Source organism: Leiobunum rupestre, chromosome 1, assembly GCF_980474605.1.
Source record: "Leiobunum rupestre chromosome 1, qqLeiRupe1.1.hap1, whole genome shotgun sequence".
Classification (NCBI taxonomy): Eukaryota; Metazoa; Arthropoda; class Arachnida; order Opiliones; family Sclerosomatidae; genus Leiobunum; species Leiobunum rupestre.
The window spans coordinates 28,145,887-28,167,169 of NC_143384.1; the positions used below are offsets into that span (position 1 = coordinate 28,145,887).

A 21,283-nucleotide genomic window follows, 5' to 3' on the forward strand; every position below is an offset into this window, starting at 1 on the left:
AGAGTTGGGCCGTGTTTGTCCCAACATGCAGTACACCCGAAATTTTATCTCTGTTTCCGCCGTGAATTTCGGAGGGGGTGGGATGGTATGGGGTAGTTTCGGAAACGGGGAGCGGGGGGGGGGGGGTTCGGAGTCGTTCGGTACGTTAGTCCCGTGGCCTTTATGCATCAGCCATTGGATACAGGGTTGAGTTATTTTTGCTGGGAAAAGGGTACCACGGAAATTCTCGCATCGGAAAGGAAGGGCAGTACTACGGAAATTCTTGCATGGAGAAAAGGGGGAGAGGGTACCACGGTAATTCTTGCATGGAGAAAAGGGGGAGAGGGTACCACGGTAATTACCACATGGGAAAAGCGGAGAGGGGGTACCCCGGTAATTATCACATGGGGAAAAGGGGGAGGAAGCGCCTTAAGGGGGTACCCCGGTAATTATCACATGGAAAAAAAGGAGGGGGGCCTTACTGCGGTGGTTCGACTATGAGAAAAAGGGTGGCACGGAAATTATCCCATGGGAAAAAGGGGTTGGGGGTGTACTGGGGTGGAGTGTCTCGAAACACACAACTAGCTGAGGAGCGGCCTGTAAGGCGGGCTTCTCGGCTAGTCTATATTATAAGGAGTGCTTGGTACGTTGGTCGACGTACGTCCGAGCTTTCTATAATGTTCGCTTAGTCTCTCATGAGAGAAGATAGTAAGCACTGTGGGGTGGAGTTACGTGGTGGTAACTACCTCTACCCAGGCGACCCATGGGAGGACCACCCAGCGGTCAGTAGCAGTATAAACATCACAGAGCAACTACCCAATGGCAATGGGATAGAGGTGTTTACTGACGGTTCGTTATCCGGTCGGGGTGCCGGAGTGGCATTTGCTGTGTACAGAGATGGTGTGGAAGTGTACAATGAGGTCACTCGCATTAATGGTACACGAGGGTATTTGCTGGTTAAGGACGCATGGTCAACGTCCTGGTGATGGTGCAACGGTTTTTACAGATTGTCTTTTTGCTATTAACGCATTAAGCAATCATAAAAACAATCATGGTTTATGCCATGATATCCGTAAGGTGTTAAAACGGATGGAGACTCAAGTCAACTTTACTTGGATAAAGTCGCACACTGGGTGTGCAGGGAATGAAAGGGCTGACTTTCTTGCAAAATCAGCAACCGATCTTCCCGAGGAGAAGGAGATGAAGCCAACTAAGTTGGTGATTAAAAGGTGGCTCAATGAGGTGACGACTCAAAGGTGGCAGGAGTCATGGGATGAGAGTGAGAAGAGAAAGGTAACTAAGAGGTACTTTCCTAAGGTCAATGGTAGCTTCAACACGAATTACTATTTGACGCAAATCCTAAGTGGACATGGTAAGTTCCCACTCTACCTGTTCAACTTGGGTCATATTGCATCGCCCAAGTGCATATGCGGTGCTCTGGAAGCAGACTCGGAGCACTATGTTCGTAATGTCCTAGAACGAACCATTTGTTAAGGAGACCAATCCGCGAGAATGGTCTCCACAATCTGGATAACGAAACGATCAACGATCTTGAACGCGTAATGCGTTATATCGTTGTGAATTTTGACGAACTCACGAGTGAGTCGTGAGTAGGAGATGCAGGTATACGGGTGTATACCGTTGTGTGTATGTGATTTAGGAAGCATTTCCTATCTTTGTATACAGGTCGACGGCTCGGCCGGGACAGATGATGAGTAACCCCTGTAATGCTTTGGCGGTGCACGGGGTATAAAAATACAACAATCTGATGTCATGAAGCCAAAGGCGGGGTGGCGGAGAGAAAGACAGCGCGGGACGGAAAGAGAAGCTGCTGTCTTTCGCTTTGTTAGTGGCTCAATTATAGCCTTTTTGTGTTTTTCCTTATTCAGTAAGGTACCAAAGGCGGGGCGGCGAACCGGGCGAAGACACAGGCGGCACGGGACAGACTGAAAACGGGACTGCCTTTCGCTTTGTTACTGGTGGTGCTTCGACTTCCCTATAGGCAGAGATAGCGAGGTGCCTCTGGCGCTTCTACACCCCCCCCCTCCACCTCCCACGCTGAAGTAATTATAGTTGACCTTGAACCACCGACGTTCGGGCTTTGGATTAGTAACTAAGGAAATCGGGACTGCCTTACCCTGTTAAATCAGCCGAATGGTTAAATCTGCGGGAATGGGTAGTAGCTCCTCTTTTTCCACGCTATTCTGTGGTCGAGAAAACCTGTTATCTCGGTTTCTCGGAGTCTGAATACTCAGTCAGGGCAGCAGTATGTTACATTGTCAAAGCTGGGAGTAGGAATGCGGCAAGCTTTTTGACACTGTCTCCCGGCCTTTCCGCCGTTCTGCGAGGCGAGGCGGTCTGTCGGTCTCTTCAAAATTTAAGGGACGGCCATATTTGTTTATGTTCGTCATGAGGGGTGAGCAAATATGTCATTGGGTACAGGGGGCTTACAGGGGTTTGCGACGAGAGAGAAAGGCGAGTTTTTGGTTATTTTGGCGGGGAAAAAAGGGTACCCCGGTAAATCTGGAATGGGGAAAAGGGGCATGGGGGCCCTACCGGGGTGGAGTGCCTCGAAACACACAACTAGCTGAGGGCTAATATACCCTTATAAACCATGCATTTTATTGTTGGTGGTTCCATCTGTGATTGGTCCTTGAATTGATATATATATATGTATATTCGCTTTTCGGCGGTTATAAAATTGAAAATCATAATAAGAATGGAAAACGGTGATATTATAGGAAAAGAGGTGAAAATATTTAAAATTTTACTTATACATTGAAAATGCAACTAACAAGTTGCCCGTGTTATCAGGTTTGAATATAGTAATTATAGGGGCCGAGATGATTAAGGGTGTAAAACCAATAAGTTGGCCTCACCTGACCCAAGGTCGAACGCTCCTATGGCTACTGGATAGTCTTATGAGCTAGTTATCTTAAAGTTGAAAAACAGAAATAACAAAAACCATTTTATATATCACATTTGGAAATTTATTTTCTTCAACAAAATCAAAAACTAATTTTTTTAATAAAATGATATCTTTTAAACACTTAATTTGTTTATATTTCATCTGAATCTTCGACGAGTGGGTGCTCCCACGCGCGTTGGTGACACCAAAGATCCGGTGACGGTAAACTGCCTTCCGAGTGAAGTTCCCACTCGGTAATAGCGTCGCGTTAAACGGTGGTCGGAGAGTCGTTGATAGAAGAGGGGAGAATTTCACGGACCAGGTCAGCCACGCTGGAAGCCGAAGCCAGAAAGGCTGGTAGTGCTAGAGTTGAGGCATGTCTGATTCCGAGGCCACCCGCGGCTACCGGAAGCGACGATTGGACCCAAGGAGTGTCCTCCATTAAGGTATTCGTAACTTCCTGAAGCGACAAGCGGAGGGTATCGTCGAACATTTGGAGACAATCTTTGTCCTTCCACACAGGGGCACTGCGGAGGTAGGAAAGCTTGGGGACGGCCAGGGAATTCTTTAAAAGGAAAAAGCCATGATGCGCTGATAGTTGGCCAAGGTTCCCGGCCATTGTTTGTAGTGATTTCATTTTTGTAGAAAGGCACGCCGAAGTAGCTTCGTCGGAAAGAGGAGCGCCAAGGAGGATGTAATTTTGGCGATCAATAATAGTAATACCCGGGGCCGCCGTGCTAAATAGAGATTGAAAATGTGCGTCATCGAAGCCACCCGAATTTAGGATCAGAAGTTCGCATTTGGATGGATTTAGTTCTAGACCATTATCTGCCGAAAGTTCCTGGATAAGTTCGAGGTCGCGGAGGACTTTATCAGGACCATCGCCTAGCGACGAGTCGTCTAGATACCAAATGTTCAATTCCGATCTCATACGGGAGGCCACATTATTCGCGATGAGGCAGAAGAGCACTGGACCTAACGGGTCGCCTTGTTGAACACCCCTGTCCGAAGACAAAAGAGATTCTCCGTAGGAAAGGTGAGAAGATTGGCGTGTACAATCTTTGAGCTTCTGCGCCATCTCCCGCAGACCGACTTTACACCAGGTGCATATCCGCATATAAGTAAACATTTGACTGTTTAAAAACAGCACTGTGATGTTATAATTTCCAAATACTGAATGCTTTAGTCTGCGTTTTTGTAGCTCCACTAAATTCATTGGAGGTTAGTTAAATAACCATATTTATTATAAAGTTGTATTAAAAGCGTGATTTTTATTAACACTAATCTGATTTTAATTCATACTTGTAAAGCAACATAAACGCCAAATGAAATCGACAAAAGATGACTTTAATTGGAGACGCAATACCCCGTGAGGTGTATAAGACGGGCTGGAGCAGTTTCGTGGCCGCCCCGATCTCCATATTTAAACTCGTGCAAATAACAGTCGACTATTCAACTTTAAGTACTTATTAATAACTTTATAGTTTCACCAATTAAAATATGATGATTTAATATAAACAATTTGTCTCCAGGCAGATATCGTACGGTACAATAAAGGTATTTTTTTGTTTTAAATTAAACTTTTTGGGGGTATATCTCTGGAACGAAGCACTATATTACCCATGTGCATTAGATATTTTTGACTAATTACATGTAGGACTTAAAGAACACGCCTTAGAGTTTACGACACGCTTATTTTGAACATCCTGTACCTAGTAAGTTAAAAGGTTTAGAGTCCCATAAAAAGCACCATACTTCAATTCATTAATAGCACCATGAAACAGACCTAAAAAAAAGAACCTTATTGTGAAGTGGGAAATAAAACAAATTGAAAGCATTTAAAATGTTATATTACTAATATTACGCAACGTTGGGTAATTTCCATCATTTTTATCGAAATCGAAAAACCTCTATCTCTCCTGTAAAATCACGATTTGTCCAAAATGTTGTTTAAATATTAGCCGTTTAATTATCCAAAATATATTCAAGTTTATACGTAACAGAGAAGCGACGAGCTGACCTTGCCATCTAGAAATTCCCTGTATTGTATAATTACAATTTCATCAGATGCGATCCTGTCTCGAACCGAAAAAGAAACGTTTAGCATGTGATAAGGTACACGATGGGCCAAGGTATTTTTTAATTGGGTTAGTGATTTATAAGACTAAAAAAATAATTTTGTCTTATACATGTAAATTTGGGAGGGGCTCGAAATTAGTTTTCTAATCTTATACATCGTTTGGTTCAGATTTGAAGGTTAATTTAGCGATATTTGGTAAGAGCACGTTGAGACCAATCGAATGATACCAATATCAGGTCATATCAATTTTCAAGTGACGTCACGTGGTTCGTATTTCCGGAAAGCCCCCACTTTGGCCCGTAAGACAAACAGTTTCAAATCACTAACCTAATTAAAAAATACCTTGATCCATCGTGTAGCTTATCACATGCTTATTTTGTCATGGGCTCTTGGACTAGTTGGTTTCCCGAAGAGGATATAAGAAAACAGAAAAACACCTTACAACCGTTCAATTTTATTTCCTAATTTGGATATCTATTGGTTCTAGCATTTACCAAACTAATGGGATCTTAGACGAAAGTGTATAATACTTTCGCTACGCTCCACAGAATATTACCATTATTATATTAAATAAAATACTTCCGTAACCCTAATCTACTTTGATAACTTGTATAATAGCGCTTAAATGTGTAAAAATAACTTATTCCTCTAATAAGCTGTACGCTCCGTAACTTTTCAAATAAAAATTAAACACCATAAGCTATTAACTTTAATTTTCTAATATATTGTAGTTAGAGAAAGTACGAGTTGAAGAAGGCTTTCCTTAAGCACTCAACATAATTGAAATGGCCGAAAATATAATTAAATTACCTTAAAACCATTAGTCACAGTCTTAGTTGTTAGTGAAATAGAAAACTTTTTCCGATGCGCGATAAAGAGTTTAGTTAATTTATTTCGTGGTCTACGTTTTGGTGAAAGTGCAAACCAAATCGACTTAAAATGAAAACTTTAACCTTTTTTCAATTTTTGTTGATTCAAACAAAGACGTCAAATACTAAAAAAAAACACACACAAACTTTGAGAATTCATGTCCAAGAAAAGCTTCAATATAAACTGTCACAATATGAATTTAGTGACTCGGTTGAGCTAATGTTAAATAGTTAAATATTGAATTTATTTCATGCACATATTTTTATAAAACTGAGACAATCTACAGATTTCTTGTAACGCTATAGCTCAGTTCATATGTAACATAACCACTTTCAAAATTGAAACTTGAAATTCTGGCTATTTTAATTCAATTTCAATTGGTTTTGACTGGAGGATCTATTTGGTCCGAGTTTAACGTTAAAATATTGTTTAAAAAGGCTTTTCAAAATTTCGTAATAAATTGAAATTTATATGTAACAGAGATGTGACGACATTATCTTGCAATATAGAAAATGAGTATCATGAAAACTATCCACAACAAAAGTATAAGAATTATACTTTTACTACTCTCAAGATTTTATTTTCATTAATTGAGAGATAAAAAGATTGATCAAGAAACCCTATAATCAACTTTGTGAGCTTTTATTAGAGCGTTTATATGTTCAACTGGTTTTAAATTTAACCTTTTTCATTACATAATTTTATATACTTTTTAAAAGCTTTTAATAGTATGTTTCGGTGAATAGTTTAGTATTGCGATCACATTAATATAAAAGAAAAAAGCGAGTTTTTCTCAAATTATGGTTTTTAAACTTGCTTGACTTTTGCTGGGAGGTAGCGAAGCCGGCTTTAGATAATGACCACGAATAGCTCTCAATTGTAAATGAAGAATTGAAAAACAAATGTTTTCATGTCTAATAATTTTTATTAGATTTCTTTGCTTTACATATTGGTTTCGTTGCGGTTACATTTATCAGTTTTGTCTGCTTAAATCAATTTTACGTAAACCAAATATAGTTTTTAAAATCATTTATTTAAATCACGTATTTTACTGCTATGTATTGATGAAAATGTTCGAACGTAGATTCTGTAGCAAGGTAAATTCAGAATAAACTCAATTAAAATTCAATTTCAATAAATAATTAAATTAGAGAGATATTAATTTAATATTACCTCCGCAATAAATTTATTAATGAATTTGTCAAGAAAACCAGATATAAAACCTTAAAATATCAATTAAAATAAATACAACAAAAATTCGATTTAAACCAAATAAATTGATTATTTCAAATTTTAAATAAAAATTAGACATTCATTAGAGTTTTATTCGGCTGTTTCGCAATTTTTATTATTCTATATATACTAATATTGAAAAAGAATAAGTATATATGCACTAGTTCAAAAATATAGTTTGAAAGCACTTATAATGATTACATAGTTCAGTAACACGACAACTCCAAATCCCAACAGGCTCAATTCAACTCCATAAAACTCTGTGCTGGGAACTTTGGCTTCGAAAGACACTAGTGGACTTAGGCGTGTGTTTTTCTTAACCATTGTTCCAAGATTATTTTTGTGCAATCTTAAGCTTCAGCTTCATAGTGAGGTTTGTTAGTACTGTTTGTTTTTAAGTGTTCTTAAAGTGTTTTAGGTGTTCTTGGATGTTTGATATTTTGTACAACAGCCCTGACATTCAATAGGATTTTATTCAGCTAATTCGTTGGTTTTTGAATTTCATAAATCTCTATATATACTTATATTGAAAAAGAATAAGTAAATATATAAAGAGAAGTGGAAACGTGTAGTTTTAGATACAGACGATTCCGCTTAATTGGGATACATCAGGACAAGACCATTTGGCCCAATTATTCGAAGTTGTAAAAACCAAAGTATAAATTTTTTTTCCCCTTCAAACTAACAAAGTCAGCACATGTGTTTAAGGTGAAAGTTGGCCTTTCATCGTTGCTTATCTGCGTATAAATTTTGATCGATTTGTTCAAGTACTCAATTAAATATCTTTCCTCTATAGAAATTCTTTAAATTTTATATTATACCCATGTCTATTGGCTTTCACAACGATGTGGTGTTGGGAGCTCTAGGTTTTTTAGGTTGTCCATAATGGTGGTGTGTTATCAACAAGTGGTAAAAAATAAATTATTAAAAATTTTACTTTGGCCGAAAACCTTTTCTCCCGATTAAACGAAATTTTTCCCAAAAACACGAAGTTATTTAACATTATTTATATTGTTTAGATTCAAGATTTAGCCGGAATAAGCAGCTGTCAAAATTAAGCGGAATCGACTGTACTTGTAACGATTACATACTTCATTAACCTAACAGCTTCCAATTCCAACAGTCTCAATCCAACAGTCTTAATCCAACAGCATAAAAGCCTTTGTGGGAACTGTGGGTAACAATAAATGTACTTAGATTTTTTTGTGCAATGTTAGGCTTCTGCTTCATAATGAGATTTTTTTACGGGTGCCTGAAAAGTTCTGTTTTTGCTGTTTGTTTTTAAACGTTCGTTTTAAAGTCAATAGATGGCGATAAGAATATTATGAAAGGTATTATATTATACTAATGTTGAAACGCTCATGAGTTAAAAAAGCAGACTGAGCATCGATAGATGAATTTCTGAAAAAACTTCATAACTTCATACTCAGATTTTGCGGCAAATTGACGCTTAACATTAACCTTATCTTAGATTGGTTTCTCTTCTTTCGGGTTAAATGTCCGAGGGTCACTTCAAGGCATATGGCGATGATTGAAAATACCGTTCCGTAAAACCACACCCGGAGTATGGGCTTTAAGAAAGACATCGAGATCGGTTTCGGTGGAATGTGCGAGTATATCTCTACAAACGTCCGAATTCTAAATTCTTCGATTGAATAGAATAGCTGAATCTGCCGGGTCTCCACGTACAAACAAACTCTAAAACACAATTAAACAAAAATAAAATTTATGTGTTAATCTAGACTTAAAAGCTACGATCAAGTATCTACATCAATTTCTACCGAAAGATTCTTTTGAGATGGTAAGACACCTCACCTCGATATTTTTGTATTTTGCTTTAGAGTGTCCGTAGCAGTGGCGAAGCGACAGCCCCTGCCCCCCCCCCCGGAAAGATAAAAAAGGTCTCCGGTTGAAGTTAAGGAAATGAACGTTTGCCGACTCAAGGCAAGAAGCTTTCGTTGTCGAAAAATCAAGGAGAGAGCCTCCGAAGGGTTTCGGAGTTCGAAGCTGAAGGCCAAGTCAATTGCAATATGTCCACTGCCCTGCAAGTTGGTGGGGATAGCTACCCCCAACCCCCCCTTAGCTACGCCCCTGCCCCATGGCAAGCGTTCTCTCTCCAGTCTTCAAAATTATCTCCCCCACAGTAAATATAATTCAAATTTTAAATTTAAACTTTTCAAATTTATTGCTTTTCTGCCTATATTTCTAACCCGCCTATATATTTCTGTAACCCTCCGATTAATTGATGTGCTAAACTTTTTTTCTATCAGGGTTGTCCGATTCAAATAAATTTGATTGTAGTCGCGATGCTAAACACTTATGGGGGACATCAATGATTTAAGCTCCTGAAATCATCTCGAATCGAACACAGGCACAATCAACATCAAACCTAAAAATTTGCGATACTCACCGATATTGTATTGTCTCCTGGATCAATTGCGGTAACTTCAAAAATAAGAACAGATGCATCGTTATCTGCATTAATTCATTTTTGTTTCGGTAGACACTGTTGATATCGGCGTTTCTCATGATGAGATGGAAAAATATAAGAAAATCTCCCAACAGTACCGTTTTCCGATCTATTAACATATTAACTATATCATCACGATATACCATCTTTGATTTGACCATGAACTTTCTCCATTCCGGACTGGTCGATCCCTATAAAACGGTTAAATCATATTTTAATTTGCAAAAATATTTCTAGATTGGGAAAATGTTACAATACTGGAAGAAGTAGTAAAGTCAAACGAAAAAGATAAAACTTAAATAATCCAAAGTCGCGATGAATGCAAGCCTATTAGTAGTGAAAGGGATGAAGGGCTAGGGATATGCCCGTTCGCGCACTTCGACCAGAGGTCCATTGTGCAAGCCTAAATAAACTACCGTTTAATTTTCATTATTAAAATCAGTGGGAAATTTCGGCCAATAATCTAATTTTTGACCAGAATACCAACTGTTTTCCCAACGCTGCTCCCTAATTTTTTGAAAGAGTAGATTACCAACAAATGAAACATTATAAATTCGGATGAATAGTATTCTTCGATATCGGGTCTGTCGAATAAATCTTGTAAGGTCTCGATGTTCTTTACTTTCGCCGTCATAATTTCGCCCTTCATATTACAGAGGTAACATTTCTGCAAAACGAGAGTGGCGCCCAAAATCCACCCTGCCAGGAACAGTCTCCAGGACACTCTGCGACGACGCTCTGCTCCGATGACATCTGTAAGTAAAACCAAACCACTCTCATTTCTCTTTTGTGGTGAACTTTACAACACCTATTGTTGTCTCTCAAAACTAGAAGTGATTTTCACTGGAGGAAATAGAGTAGAGTATGCACTGAATGTTCCGTGAAACTGAACAGGTTAGTCACCGCGTGAGCTATTACTAAGAAAACACAGTTTATGAACTGACAATTTTTTTTCAAATCAAGCTATTGCTAGTGGAAAACTCTTTAGTAAAGTTTTGTTTGAAAAGATACCAGTGGCAGGATTGTAGAGTAGGTGTGAGTAGAAGAAGAAGGTGCTCTCGGCGATGGACCGGATCCAGTTGGTTCTCGAGGTTCCTCCGCGGAAGAGGAAGGCGGCGATGGTGGCCATCGAGAAGAAGCAGAGCAGCAACAGATTCCAGTTGGTTCGACCCAAGGCTTCATGAGGAAGCAGAACCTTCTCGTTTTCATCTGTTTGTTCGCTCGGGCAGCTGAAGATATGAATTCCACGCCAATCGAAAGGTTGCGTGACCCGAATTTTTTCTTTTCTGGAATACATCAGTGGTGTTCCTACGTAGACGTCTACCGTCTGCATACAAGGCAAATACAAAATATATACACCAAATGTCCTTTTGATTAGGTCTTCACTGACATTAATACCAGTACTTACGCTATTATCATCGTAAACTAGTCTGAAATGCAAAAGTAATTTGATTATATTTCACTTGTACATTCGCTGTTAGGTAATGAAGAATGGCGGACATTGTTAGGGGCAATGGTGGCGGCCTCATTCTGCCGTGAAAAAAATGTATTGAATAATATCCAGCTTAATAAAAAGCTCCACCCTTAAACGCATTGCTCAACACTAACAATTTTAAGTGAAAGGCCTCATAAAAGAAAACATATTTTTAAGTGGGATCGGTGTGGTATCACAAAACGTTCAAAGCATTTAATATATTATAATAGAAATATTACGTCACGTTGGGTAGATTCCAAAAAACGAATGGCATTAATGAGTCCTCTGGATAAAATTGATAGAGATTGAGAATTCCAAATCTCTCCTGTAAAATCACGAAATATGCAAAATTATGTTGAAATAGTGGTATTTATTTTTAGAAACCGACGAGCTTACCTTTTCATCTAAATAGTAACTATCGTGTCTAATAACAATTTTAGGAGATGCGTTCATGTCTCGATTCCAAAAAATACACGTTGGTTACACATAGAGTAAGTCAGAAAACTCTTTATAACAGTTAAATCATTTTCCCTTCACAATTTGAATGTCTTAAAGTACCTAGACATTTTCAAATGTATCCGCAACTTTGGTTGCGTCTCGCTCTGGCATCTCCAGAATTAATGCGATTGTACACGAAACTCTAAATCCTTTTTTACATTATTAAAATTTTTATTAAAAACCTTAATCGCAGTTCTGTAATTTGCTCTACACTGCAGAACTTCAACTTTTATAACAAAAATGAATACTTCATAAACTATTATCTTTTATTTCCTAATTATTGTTTTTATATACGATGAAATACACACGCTTAAACACTCAACCGTACAATTTAAAAGGCAGAAAATATCATTAAATGGAAAATGTCTACTGTAGCGTAATAAAGCGTATAGTTAATTTATTTCGTGGTTTAAGTTTTGCTCGAAGCGAAAAGAATATCGATTTAAAATGAGAGCTACAAATTATTTTAAAATATTAAAATTATACACAAACTTTGAGATTTATCGTTTAAAGCATGATTAAAGTTTAATTATCCCCAAACCTGGAATATCTTCTAGCATTATAGCTCCTACCATTTGTAATATATCCACTTTGAAGTGTGCTTCTCAATTAATAATTTCCATAGAGAAATTCATTGAGATCTTGTTTCGCACTAAACAATCCATAAGGGGACCGTAAACGGCAAATTCGTTTACTCTTTGTGCTTTTGAGATGGAAACAACAAAGCCAGAAACACTCGAGTAACTCTGAGCCTTTTGAGATTCCACTTCTCTAACTTCCGTTTCTCATAGATGACTCGTTTTCCGTCACGGAAATGGAAATTACGTTTTTAAATATGAGCTTTAATTTAGTGTACAACATTATATGCCTTAAGTGGTTTGAAGGGATTAAAAAGCAGCTTTTCAATTTTCGTGAAATTACAAAAACCAACTAAGAATTGCAAAACGCTGATTTTTAGGAAAATTGATAACTAAGGCAGTTTTGCACAAAAATTACCCTAGCAAAATAAATTATGTTTTGAAAGAGTTTTGAGAATGTTAAGAAACAAAAAATAAATATGAAAATTTTGGAAAATGTCCTTTAGCTGATCACTGGTAAATTGCCTTATCATTTGTTCTAATTGTGGTACATTTAAATTCTGAAGCAAATTTTCCGTGTAAATATGTCACAATTTCTAGTTATTTTGAAATTTTTATTTTGTTAAAAAATTGTAAAGTAATAAACAATTCATTTCCCCATTTCTGAAATAACCTATTTCGGAAAGGTATTTTGATCTGTGTAGAGCTTCCTGAATTGCCTTGGTAAAATATTTCCTTTTATTTTTGAAAATGTTATAGGAAATGCATCAGATCAAAACACTTTAAGTAAATATTTTTCTAAATCAAATTGAAGCACATATTAAAAGCTATTTCGAAATGTCTTAAAATAGTAAATAAAAATAAAATCTCCAAGATAAGAGAGAAATAGGCCTGGCCATAGATAAGCAAGATTATAGAGCGATTTTATAGATAAGCAAAATTATAGATAAGGTTTCACCTTTTTTATAGATAAGCAAAATTATGGAGCGATTTTTATAGAGCCACCGAATTTATAGATCCAAAATTATGGAGCGATTTTCATAGACTCACCGAATTTATAGATCCAAAATTATGGAGCCCTCTAACTTCACCTCATTTTATGGATACCTCCACTTACCTATCTATATGGATACCTCCACTTACCTATCTTTTTTTACCTAAAATGTATTGGAAAAAAATAACGAGACGAATATTATACTAAATCATTTTTTATTACACTTTTCTGTACATGTTTTAATAAAATAGGCTGTAAAATATTATTAAGTAGGGAGATTCTTCTTTTAAAATGGAAATTATTTAATAAGGAATAGTTAGTTCGATCTTCTACATCGAGGAAAAAGAAAGTTACGGGAACGAGGTCAAATTTTACGCGATGTTGAGCATGAATGATTTTAAAAAGACGTTCCCGCAATAATAGTTTTTTGCAAATTTGCAATCGGGAAATAGTCTCCCGTGTTCCAGAAAGGCATCGTCTTCCGCACCCCAATCTCCGATCTCACCACCGCAGAAAAAACACTTCACGTAGTCCGTAAAGTTTGTGTAGAAAAAACCCGCGTTGGTGAGTTCCATGTGGCACGGCTTCTCTAGCGGGAAACTGGTGAAAGTCTTCAACCGCTCGTCCGCATACCTCATAGGGCCTAGTTGGGCATCGTAGGTCTCCTGTAGCTTCGCGAACTCGAGCTTGGCGTACTCGCACTCGGGGAACAAGGCGGTGTGGCAATGTAAGGGGTTTGATCCCAGCTCCCAATCCCGCACCAGACCGTCGCACCAGAAGCAGATAGTGATATCCTTATGCCCTACGAAGAAGAAGCCCGCCTGAGCCAGTTCGAGAGTGTCCATATATTCCACCGGGAACTTTTTAAAACTAGCGAGGGTATTCATTTTTTTTAGAGGAAGTTAAAAATTTAGTCTGACACCTTCGTAAACTAGCGATCGAATGATTCCTACCGAACTAAAATCCAGGGAGAAATCTCTAACTAGGGGGAGAGAGTACCCGAATGAAGGAATTTCTCAAACCGTGAGAAAGTTGGGGAAAAGAGAGATTCACACGGCCTCCAAAACCTATTATCCAATTGTGCAAAAATGTTTGGTTTCCAGTCGTTTCCGTTTTTCACCCTCTAAAATGTCAACCACCTCTTTTAAAAAACAGTATACTATGGCTTTCTCGGCAGTCGAAGAATAAGGTGGCTGGTTAGTTTCTACAATATCCTCGTCAGCTATAAAATGAGCTACGTTTCCACATTCTTCCCCTAATAGAAATTTACAATGGGGGAAATATTTCCTATGCTCACCGAAAGGACTATCGCCTTTTTCCCAAGCCATAAGTTCACCCTCACACGCGAAGCATTTAACGGAATCTTTATAATTTAAATAATAAAACCCGGCCCGGGATAAGGCTCTACCATCTATGATATTAACAGGGAATCCCTTGTTAAACGAACGAATTCTCTCAAGCTCATGGCGCATAGGATTTAGCTCCGTCTCATCCGTCTGCTCTTTATCGTCTATCGGCAGTGTTAGGACGGGGACATTCCCCGTATTCTCGTCATTTACGAATTTACATAAGCGATTCTGCTCGATATGTTTCAGCAACGGGACGTCATTAGTCATCCACCCCTTGACGACCCTCTCGCAAGAGAAGCACATGACGTTATCAGTGTGCCCGGTGTAGAAAAAACCAGCTTTCGCTAGCTCCCTCGCGTTTAGAAACTTACATGGAAACCCTCTGAAACTAGCGATTCTATTTTTCTCAAAATGCATCTTTTTTAACGGAAGCCGAGTAAAAATGGTGTCTATCACCTTCGTCCGCGACCGATCGAATGATCCTTAGAACCGAGGCGGGAGGGTAAATCCCTCTTTCCATCTCTCGCTGAGGGGTGAACGGCCCCCCCTAAAAATAGTCTATTATCACGCGGCCCCTCTCGAATTCCTCGGGATAAATCTATTATTCCCCGGGCATGTCTAGACCTCGTCCTTCATCTAAGACTTCGACTATTTCGTTTAAAGAATCGTATATTAATCGTGATTCGGGGTAAGTCGAATAATTCAACTGGTTGTCCTTTTCTACGATATCCTCAGCGGCTATTAAATGCTTTACATTTCCACTTCTTGCCCTCGAAATAAGAAATTTACAATGAGGAAAATTTTCCCAATGTTCCTCGAACGGACTATCTTCCTTATCCCAGTTCATTAGTTCCCCAGAACAGGAAAAGCATTTTACGCAATCTTTGAAATTCGTAAAAAAAAAACCAGCTTTGGATAAATGCCTAGCTTCCCTTAAAGGATCAATCGGCAAACCTTCCTTATTATTAATATTATTCTTAATATAATTATTATTAAATCCTCTAGTAAAGGAACGAATTCGCGCGATCTCGTATCGCATCGGCTTTGACCCTTCAAGCTCCATCGACAGGGTTGGGACATCCCCCGAAAAATCATTTCTTATGAACGGACAAAAGTTACACTCTTTTTCGTGTCTTAGTAACGGGACGTCGTCGGCCGTCCAGTCCTTGACGACACGCTGACAGGAGAAACACATTACGCTGTCCCGGTGACCGACGTAGAAAAAACCCGCTTTCGCTAGCTCCCTCACGTTTAAAAACTTACAGGGAAAACTCTTGAAACTAGCGATTCTGTTTTTCTCAAAATTCATCTTAAGAAAAAAAGCGTCTACCTCTTACTTCTCCGACTTCGGGAATGACCCGGGGAATGATCCGGTACTAGACGACTAAAAAACCTCGACTTTCTCTTTCCCCCCATCCCCCCTTACGAGTTTAGACGTGTATGTTGAAAAAATAAAACATAAATTCGAACGAAACATTTATTAACGCAAAGGAAGATATTACAAAAAATGATAACACTGAATATAAGAAAAATGATACGAAATGAAAATACGCGCGCGAATTGAGAAAATTACGTAATGGTTTTTTAAAAACATAAGAGTTCGAAAAATAATTAATTGTTTTTTATAAAGAAAAGTTTTAAAAGAATCCTTCGTCTTCCTCGAAGAGCGGCGAGGGAGCCGTCTGGTGATGGGTCTCCAACCACTTGGCGAAGCGGCAGGCCTTCTCCCGCGCACAGAGAAGCGTCGGGCTCCCTCGTCGATGAAACCGACACCGATAGTTCTGGTCGATGCTGATGTCCTTGGCCTTGGGGCAACCGATTTCCCCGAGTTCGATCACCTCTTGGGGGATGAGTTTCCTGAGGACCTGACATTTCTCCTCTCCCTTGCAGTAAACGAATTCGGAGTCCTCGGTTAAGGCCTTGAGCCGATGTTGTAGCTCGATGTAAGGGGTATCGCCGTGGTTCCAGAGGTAACCGTTGATATGGGTAAAGACCCATTGATTTTGCCGGGCTACGTGGTGAGAAAGACCGCTACCGTGGTACGGAGGTTTAACGAATAAACTTTTAACTAGGGGAAACTCCCCGACGAACGCGACGGCAACTTCTTTAACGACCGGTTCGTATTTCGTGCCGAGTAAGAATTCAAAATCGACAACTACCAGCGGTCTTTCCATGATGTTTCTGTTGGCTGATACCCCCTCTGACTCAAGGTAAGTTAAATCCGCTTCTTAAATAGGGTCTCCACGCGATTGTCATTACTCCATTGGTTCCTCGTGAACCTATCAGCGAAGGAGGTCAAACTCCGCCCCCTATAGCGATGTTCCAGATAGAGCACGCAGTATTGTCCGCAAACTTTGCTTCCCACGGCCTGTAGACGACGTCTATTGTAGAGTATTTTCGAGGAATGTTTTCTCAGGAACTTTTTTATCGTGGGGAGGGTCACCGGACGACCCGCCGAGTCAAAGTACCCGGCCCTCCTGAAAGCATCTAGGTAAATAGCTACCCAATGAGTCCCGGGCCCATCGTGAGGATCGAGGTTAACGACCAGGGAGGCGGGGAAGGAAGGGATATATTCGGGGAGTCTATCGGAAGCAAAGGCACCTTGATACCCGGGTAAATGCCCGAGGATCTCGTTTATTTCTAACGTGTTCATTTTAATAATCAATCACCACGTTGTGGTCTTTGTCTATCTGCATTAAACTATGGAATTCCCCGTAAATAACGACCGAAACCGATTCAGTGAGCGGGGTTTCGAATCCCAACTCGATACGTAACTGTCCCCGTCTTACGGGGTTCCAATGAGAGTTGTCACTCGCGGAAAGATCAGGCGTGATATCAAAGGCATATAGAGTATACCCCCTCGGATATTCTGAGTGCGATATACTATTCCCATCATCTTTAAAATGTATATTCGTCCCCGTAAACAAGGTGTAATATTCACGGGCAAATTGATTCTGGGAAAACTTGGGCTGGAGAGGTTTGCTCGGAACCGCGTCCGAATCAACGTAGAGAGATAAGAAATTTAACCCGAATGGTTGAAAGTTATAAGGATTTTTATGAAAATCGCCCGCGCAAGCCGTATGCGAGACTAGGCCGATAATAACGCGTTGAGGGAGCGGTCCCAGCCACACATTGTCGAGACTCGTATTTGAAACGCCGGTGAGCAGTACGTGGCTTTTCACTTCGGTTCGGGTAAAGGGGTACTTCGCGGTGGCGCCTAAGAGAGCGTTTTCGTGAGCCAGAATGATTTGAGGACTTATCTTGCATTTCCGTATTTCCAAAGTGGCGTCCGTTATAACGATCTTAAAATTCCCCACGTTTAAGGAGGGGTCTCCCATAAGGACAAAGGCCGTTTTACTCCTAGAAAGTCGAACTTTAATTTCCACCCCGCTTAGAAGGTATTTCGGAATGTTGAAAAGGTCGGCGTATATTGCCCCTACTAAGGAAATTTCCTTTGAATCCTTAATAGCTGCTTGACGAATCTTGCTCCCCGAGTTGGTAATTATATCGTCAAACTTTCCGGCAGCGTCTTTGGCGTAGAGACACGAAGTCAGGTGAGAAGTTTTAGCCTCGCCAGAATAGTTCAAGAGCGATTCTAAATAGGCTCGGTATGAATATCGACTTGCCGAGGGCGTGATTAAATTGTCGTTCAAGTAGATTTCAATTTGATCGAAGAGACTATGCATTAGGTTATTACAAGTTGATAATTTAACGTCGGGGTCTAAATTAGCCCCATTCTCACGCGTTACTTTACACTTAACGTGAAGGAGACTCATCGCGAGATCCGTATACTCGGGGCTTTTAGGGATACAAAATTCAATCTGGGAATCATCTCGTAGCGTAGAGATCGGTCGATAGAAAGTTGGAGTCGCGCTTTCGACGCTAGTTTGCACGGGGGTGACCGAGAACAGGTCCAATTCCGATTTCAAGGCTTCAACTTTGTACATTTTGGTTCTTTTTAGTTGAGGGAAAAAATGTCACGAACGTGTTTCGTGGACTTCCGACGAGCTACTGTCCCGATTCTGCGTTTAACGGTCCTTTTTCTAGTTTTCCTCCTGCTCGTTGTTTTCTTCTTCTTGCTTCTCGTTTTAGTTCTCCTACGCTTTTTCCGCCCCGAACCGCTTTGTCCGGTTATCCCTTCTAGAGCTTCACCGAAACGTTTCCTCGCCGAAGATTTTATATTTTCCCCCGCAACGGCGTCATTGAGAATTTTACTGCCGACCCCCAACGCTTGTTTTCCTATATACTTCGCCCCTCTAACTAAAAGAGGGGAGGCCCAGCGGAAGAGCCCCGAGAACAGACTTCCGAGACCGTGCCCTTTCTGATAAGCCGCTCCTTGATAGAAATTAGACCCCCCAGTTTGCGCTTGATTAAGATAATAATTTCTATAGGGACAGGACCCCCGCGCGTCGAGGACATCCGGCTTAGGCATCTTGTTTCCGTAGATGTAGTTTAACCGTCAGAGACCCGAAGGCAAATGGCGCCGGTTTCCCCTGAGGGTTCATTATATGTACTTGGATCGTGTCGAAATAGCGTTTGGAGACTCGCACGTAATGAGGCACGTCATAAATTTTCCCGACGTTATCTCCGAACGAGCCTTCTACGGGGACAATCCTAACGAGAGGAACGAGAGTGTCACCCACCATTTGATCTTCGACGATATTAGTATAAACGTAAAGTTGAGGGGGGATTTGAAAGCCTATAAGGGCCGGCCTAGCGCCCCGGTAACCCCTTTCCAAAGATTAAATCCCGGGATCGAAGCCCAATGTCATGGCTAGACCAAAATGAAATTGCACTAGTACGTTATGACGAAAGGGGCTTATTCGAACTCGGCGAGTGATCTCGTTATATTGAAGAGACGTCTTCATATCTTTAATAATTTCGTTTATTATCTTAATTAAATGTTCGATGGAAGAATAGTACCCTATGGGTACCCTATAAACGTGGGAGGTCCCCCTGGGTCTTCTAGGCTGAGCCGCGCATTCGGCGATCTGAGCTTCACCCGTAAGAGTTTCTCCGTTTTTGGCGACATCGAAAATCTGCTCAGTTTTTTTCCCTTTCGGATTTTTTTTCCCCGGCGTGGTAATTTTAAATGTTATTCCCAAAGTAGGTTGATCGGCTTGAGGCGGCTCTAGGTTTTTTTCGATGCTAGTCTCCGGTTCATTTTGCTTGACTTCGATTGGAGACGGGTTACATTCGACAGGAGGGATTTCGTCGACAACCATGAAAACGATAGTGTTTTGTCCCTCGAGGACGTTGAAGAACGCGCTAGTGTAATTTATCTCAGCTAGCCCGCACTCCCAAGACCCCGCCAATTCGACAGGTTTCGGTAACGCTGAGGTATAGGACGCCATCGTATTGTCGGCGTAAACCCGCATGCTAGCGTTTGAAGGTAATGTCAGATACATCTTTTTTCTTGACCCACGAGTTCGCGTTCGACGGATATCCTACGAAACTGACAAAGTATTCGACCTGATTTTTGCGTTTCCGAGACTTGAGAATTTTATCGATCTTGTATAGTCGAGGTTTAGCGACTAATTGCAGTTCTTCCTGATAGTAACGTCCCTTTATTCCCTCCCCCGTTAAATCTTCGATCGTGTAAAGGGGCGGGTCTAAATTTACGAGGCGGGTGATTTTAAAGACTTCCTTTGACCAGGTACCGGGATAGGCTTTATCAAAGACCCCCCTGTATTTGCTGATACGACAAAAGTCACCGACTTTAAGTTTAGGTTGACGTCGGCTTTTCACGGGGATTTCCTTGTAAATTGTTTTAAATACTTTCAGAATATTATCCGGTTTCACGTCTAGAGGTGACATTTTTATAGTGGAATGTTTAGTGGTATTGTAGCTATGAATTAAATCAGGGAGGACGTCCAAGTATCGATAGGTGTTATTAGCAGTGAAATATTTATACATTTTAGCCTTTAGCGTACGATTTAGTCGCTCGACCATACACGCTTTGATTGTATCGTTTTCGCTAGTAAAGAATATAACTTTTTTACTTTTAAGGAAATCCTGATATTTTTCCCCGTGAACTCCCCCCCTTTATCGGTTTGAACTTTAAGAGGGGTGAGATCCTCGAATATTTTCTCGGTCGCGGCGATTACGTCTTCGGCTTTCTTACTTTTTAAAGGGACTGCCCACGCGCGTCGCGAGAATGTATCGATACATACTAGTAGGTAATTAAAGCCGGAATTGTGTTCGGAAATGTCTCTCATGTCCGCCAAGTCCATTTGAAACTGGTCGCCAATATTAGTGACAAAAACCTTGCTTCTTTTAAATTTCCGATAGGCGGTCTTATGTAACGTGTACGATTCTTGCTTCGTTAACCATTTTTCTACCGTTTCCCGGGGAATACCTCTGTCTTTCACGGCCTGATAAAGTTTTTCCAATCCGTCGAAACTCGCGGGATGTTTTGGATCGTAATAAAGTTTTTTCAAGACTGCCTCGGGGTTAGAAACTCTTCCCATATTGGTTGTTCCGTTTTCCTTTTTTTCGCGCCTCTATTGATAACCCCTTTCGATAAGTCCCGGGGTTTAAATTGGAGCGGAGTCCGAACGACTGATGCTTTTCTAGGTTTCGCCGAAAATGTAATTTTTTTCTTCTTCTTCACTCGCGGGATGGTTTTCTTGAATGATACCGTAGGCGTGAACAAGGCGTCGAACTCGTTCCAACCGGTGGGGGGAGGCGTTCGTTTTCTATTTATAGCCCCAACGGCGTAACTTACGAGCGTAGCGATATCTGACCCGGGCACGCGCGTTTGATCTATAAACAACTCGCCTTCACTCGACCACGAAACTTTATCGCCTAAGCTAATCAATCGGCTAATTAAGTCCTTCGCACTCGCTCT

At 40.3% G+C, this 21,283-nt stretch overlaps 4 protein-coding genes across 4 annotated transcripts; all 4 read right to left on the bottom strand.

Moving 5' to 3' along the window:
• Nucleotides 1-14,154: 14,154 nt before the first annotated feature.
• LOC149962040 (baculoviral IAP repeat-containing protein 3-like) lies at nucleotides 14,155-14,850 on the bottom strand. The gene has a single exon (XM_090164375.1). The coding sequence runs from the start codon at nucleotides 14,848-14,850 to the stop codon at nucleotides 14,155-14,157; it is 696 nt and encodes a 231-aa protein (XP_090020501.1).
• A 184-nt stretch (nucleotides 14,851-15,034) lies between these two features.
• LOC149962041 (baculoviral IAP repeat-containing protein 7-B-like) lies at nucleotides 15,035-15,628 on the bottom strand. Its single transcript, XM_090164376.1, has one exon. It carries the CDS (start codon nucleotides 15,626-15,628, stop codon nucleotides 15,035-15,037), a length of 594 nt encoding a protein of 197 aa, XP_090020502.1.
• A 1,459-nt stretch (nucleotides 15,629-17,087) lies between these two features.
• LOC149962042 (uncharacterized protein F54H12.2-like) lies at nucleotides 17,088-18,380 on the bottom strand. Its single transcript, XM_090164377.1, has one exon. The coding sequence runs from the start codon at nucleotides 18,378-18,380 to the stop codon at nucleotides 17,088-17,090; it is 1,293 nt and encodes a 430-aa protein (XP_090020503.1).
• Nucleotides 18,381-19,812: 1,432 nt separating this feature from the next.
• Nucleotides 19,813-20,349, bottom strand: LOC149962043 (uncharacterized). The gene has a single exon (XM_090164378.1). The coding sequence runs from the start codon at nucleotides 20,347-20,349 to the stop codon at nucleotides 19,813-19,815; it is 537 nt and encodes a 178-aa protein (XP_090020504.1).
• Between the last annotated feature and the right edge of the window lie 934 nt (nucleotides 20,350-21,283).

Coding starts and splice junctions, on each gene's coding strand:
- LOC149962042 (XM_090164377.1), bottom strand. CDS start 18,380: ATGTACAAAGTTGAAGCCTTGAAATCGGAATTGGACCTGTTCTCGGTC.
- LOC149962040 (XM_090164375.1), bottom strand. CDS start 14,850: ATGCATTTTGAGAAAAATAGAATCGCTAGTTTCAGAGGGTTTCCATGT.
- LOC149962041 (XM_090164376.1), bottom strand. CDS start 15,628: ATGTGTTTCTCCTGTCAGCGTGTCGTCAAGGACTGGACGGCCGACGAC.
- LOC149962043 (XM_090164378.1), bottom strand. CDS start 20,349: ATGTATAAATATTTCACTGCTAATAACACCTATCGATACTTGGACGTC.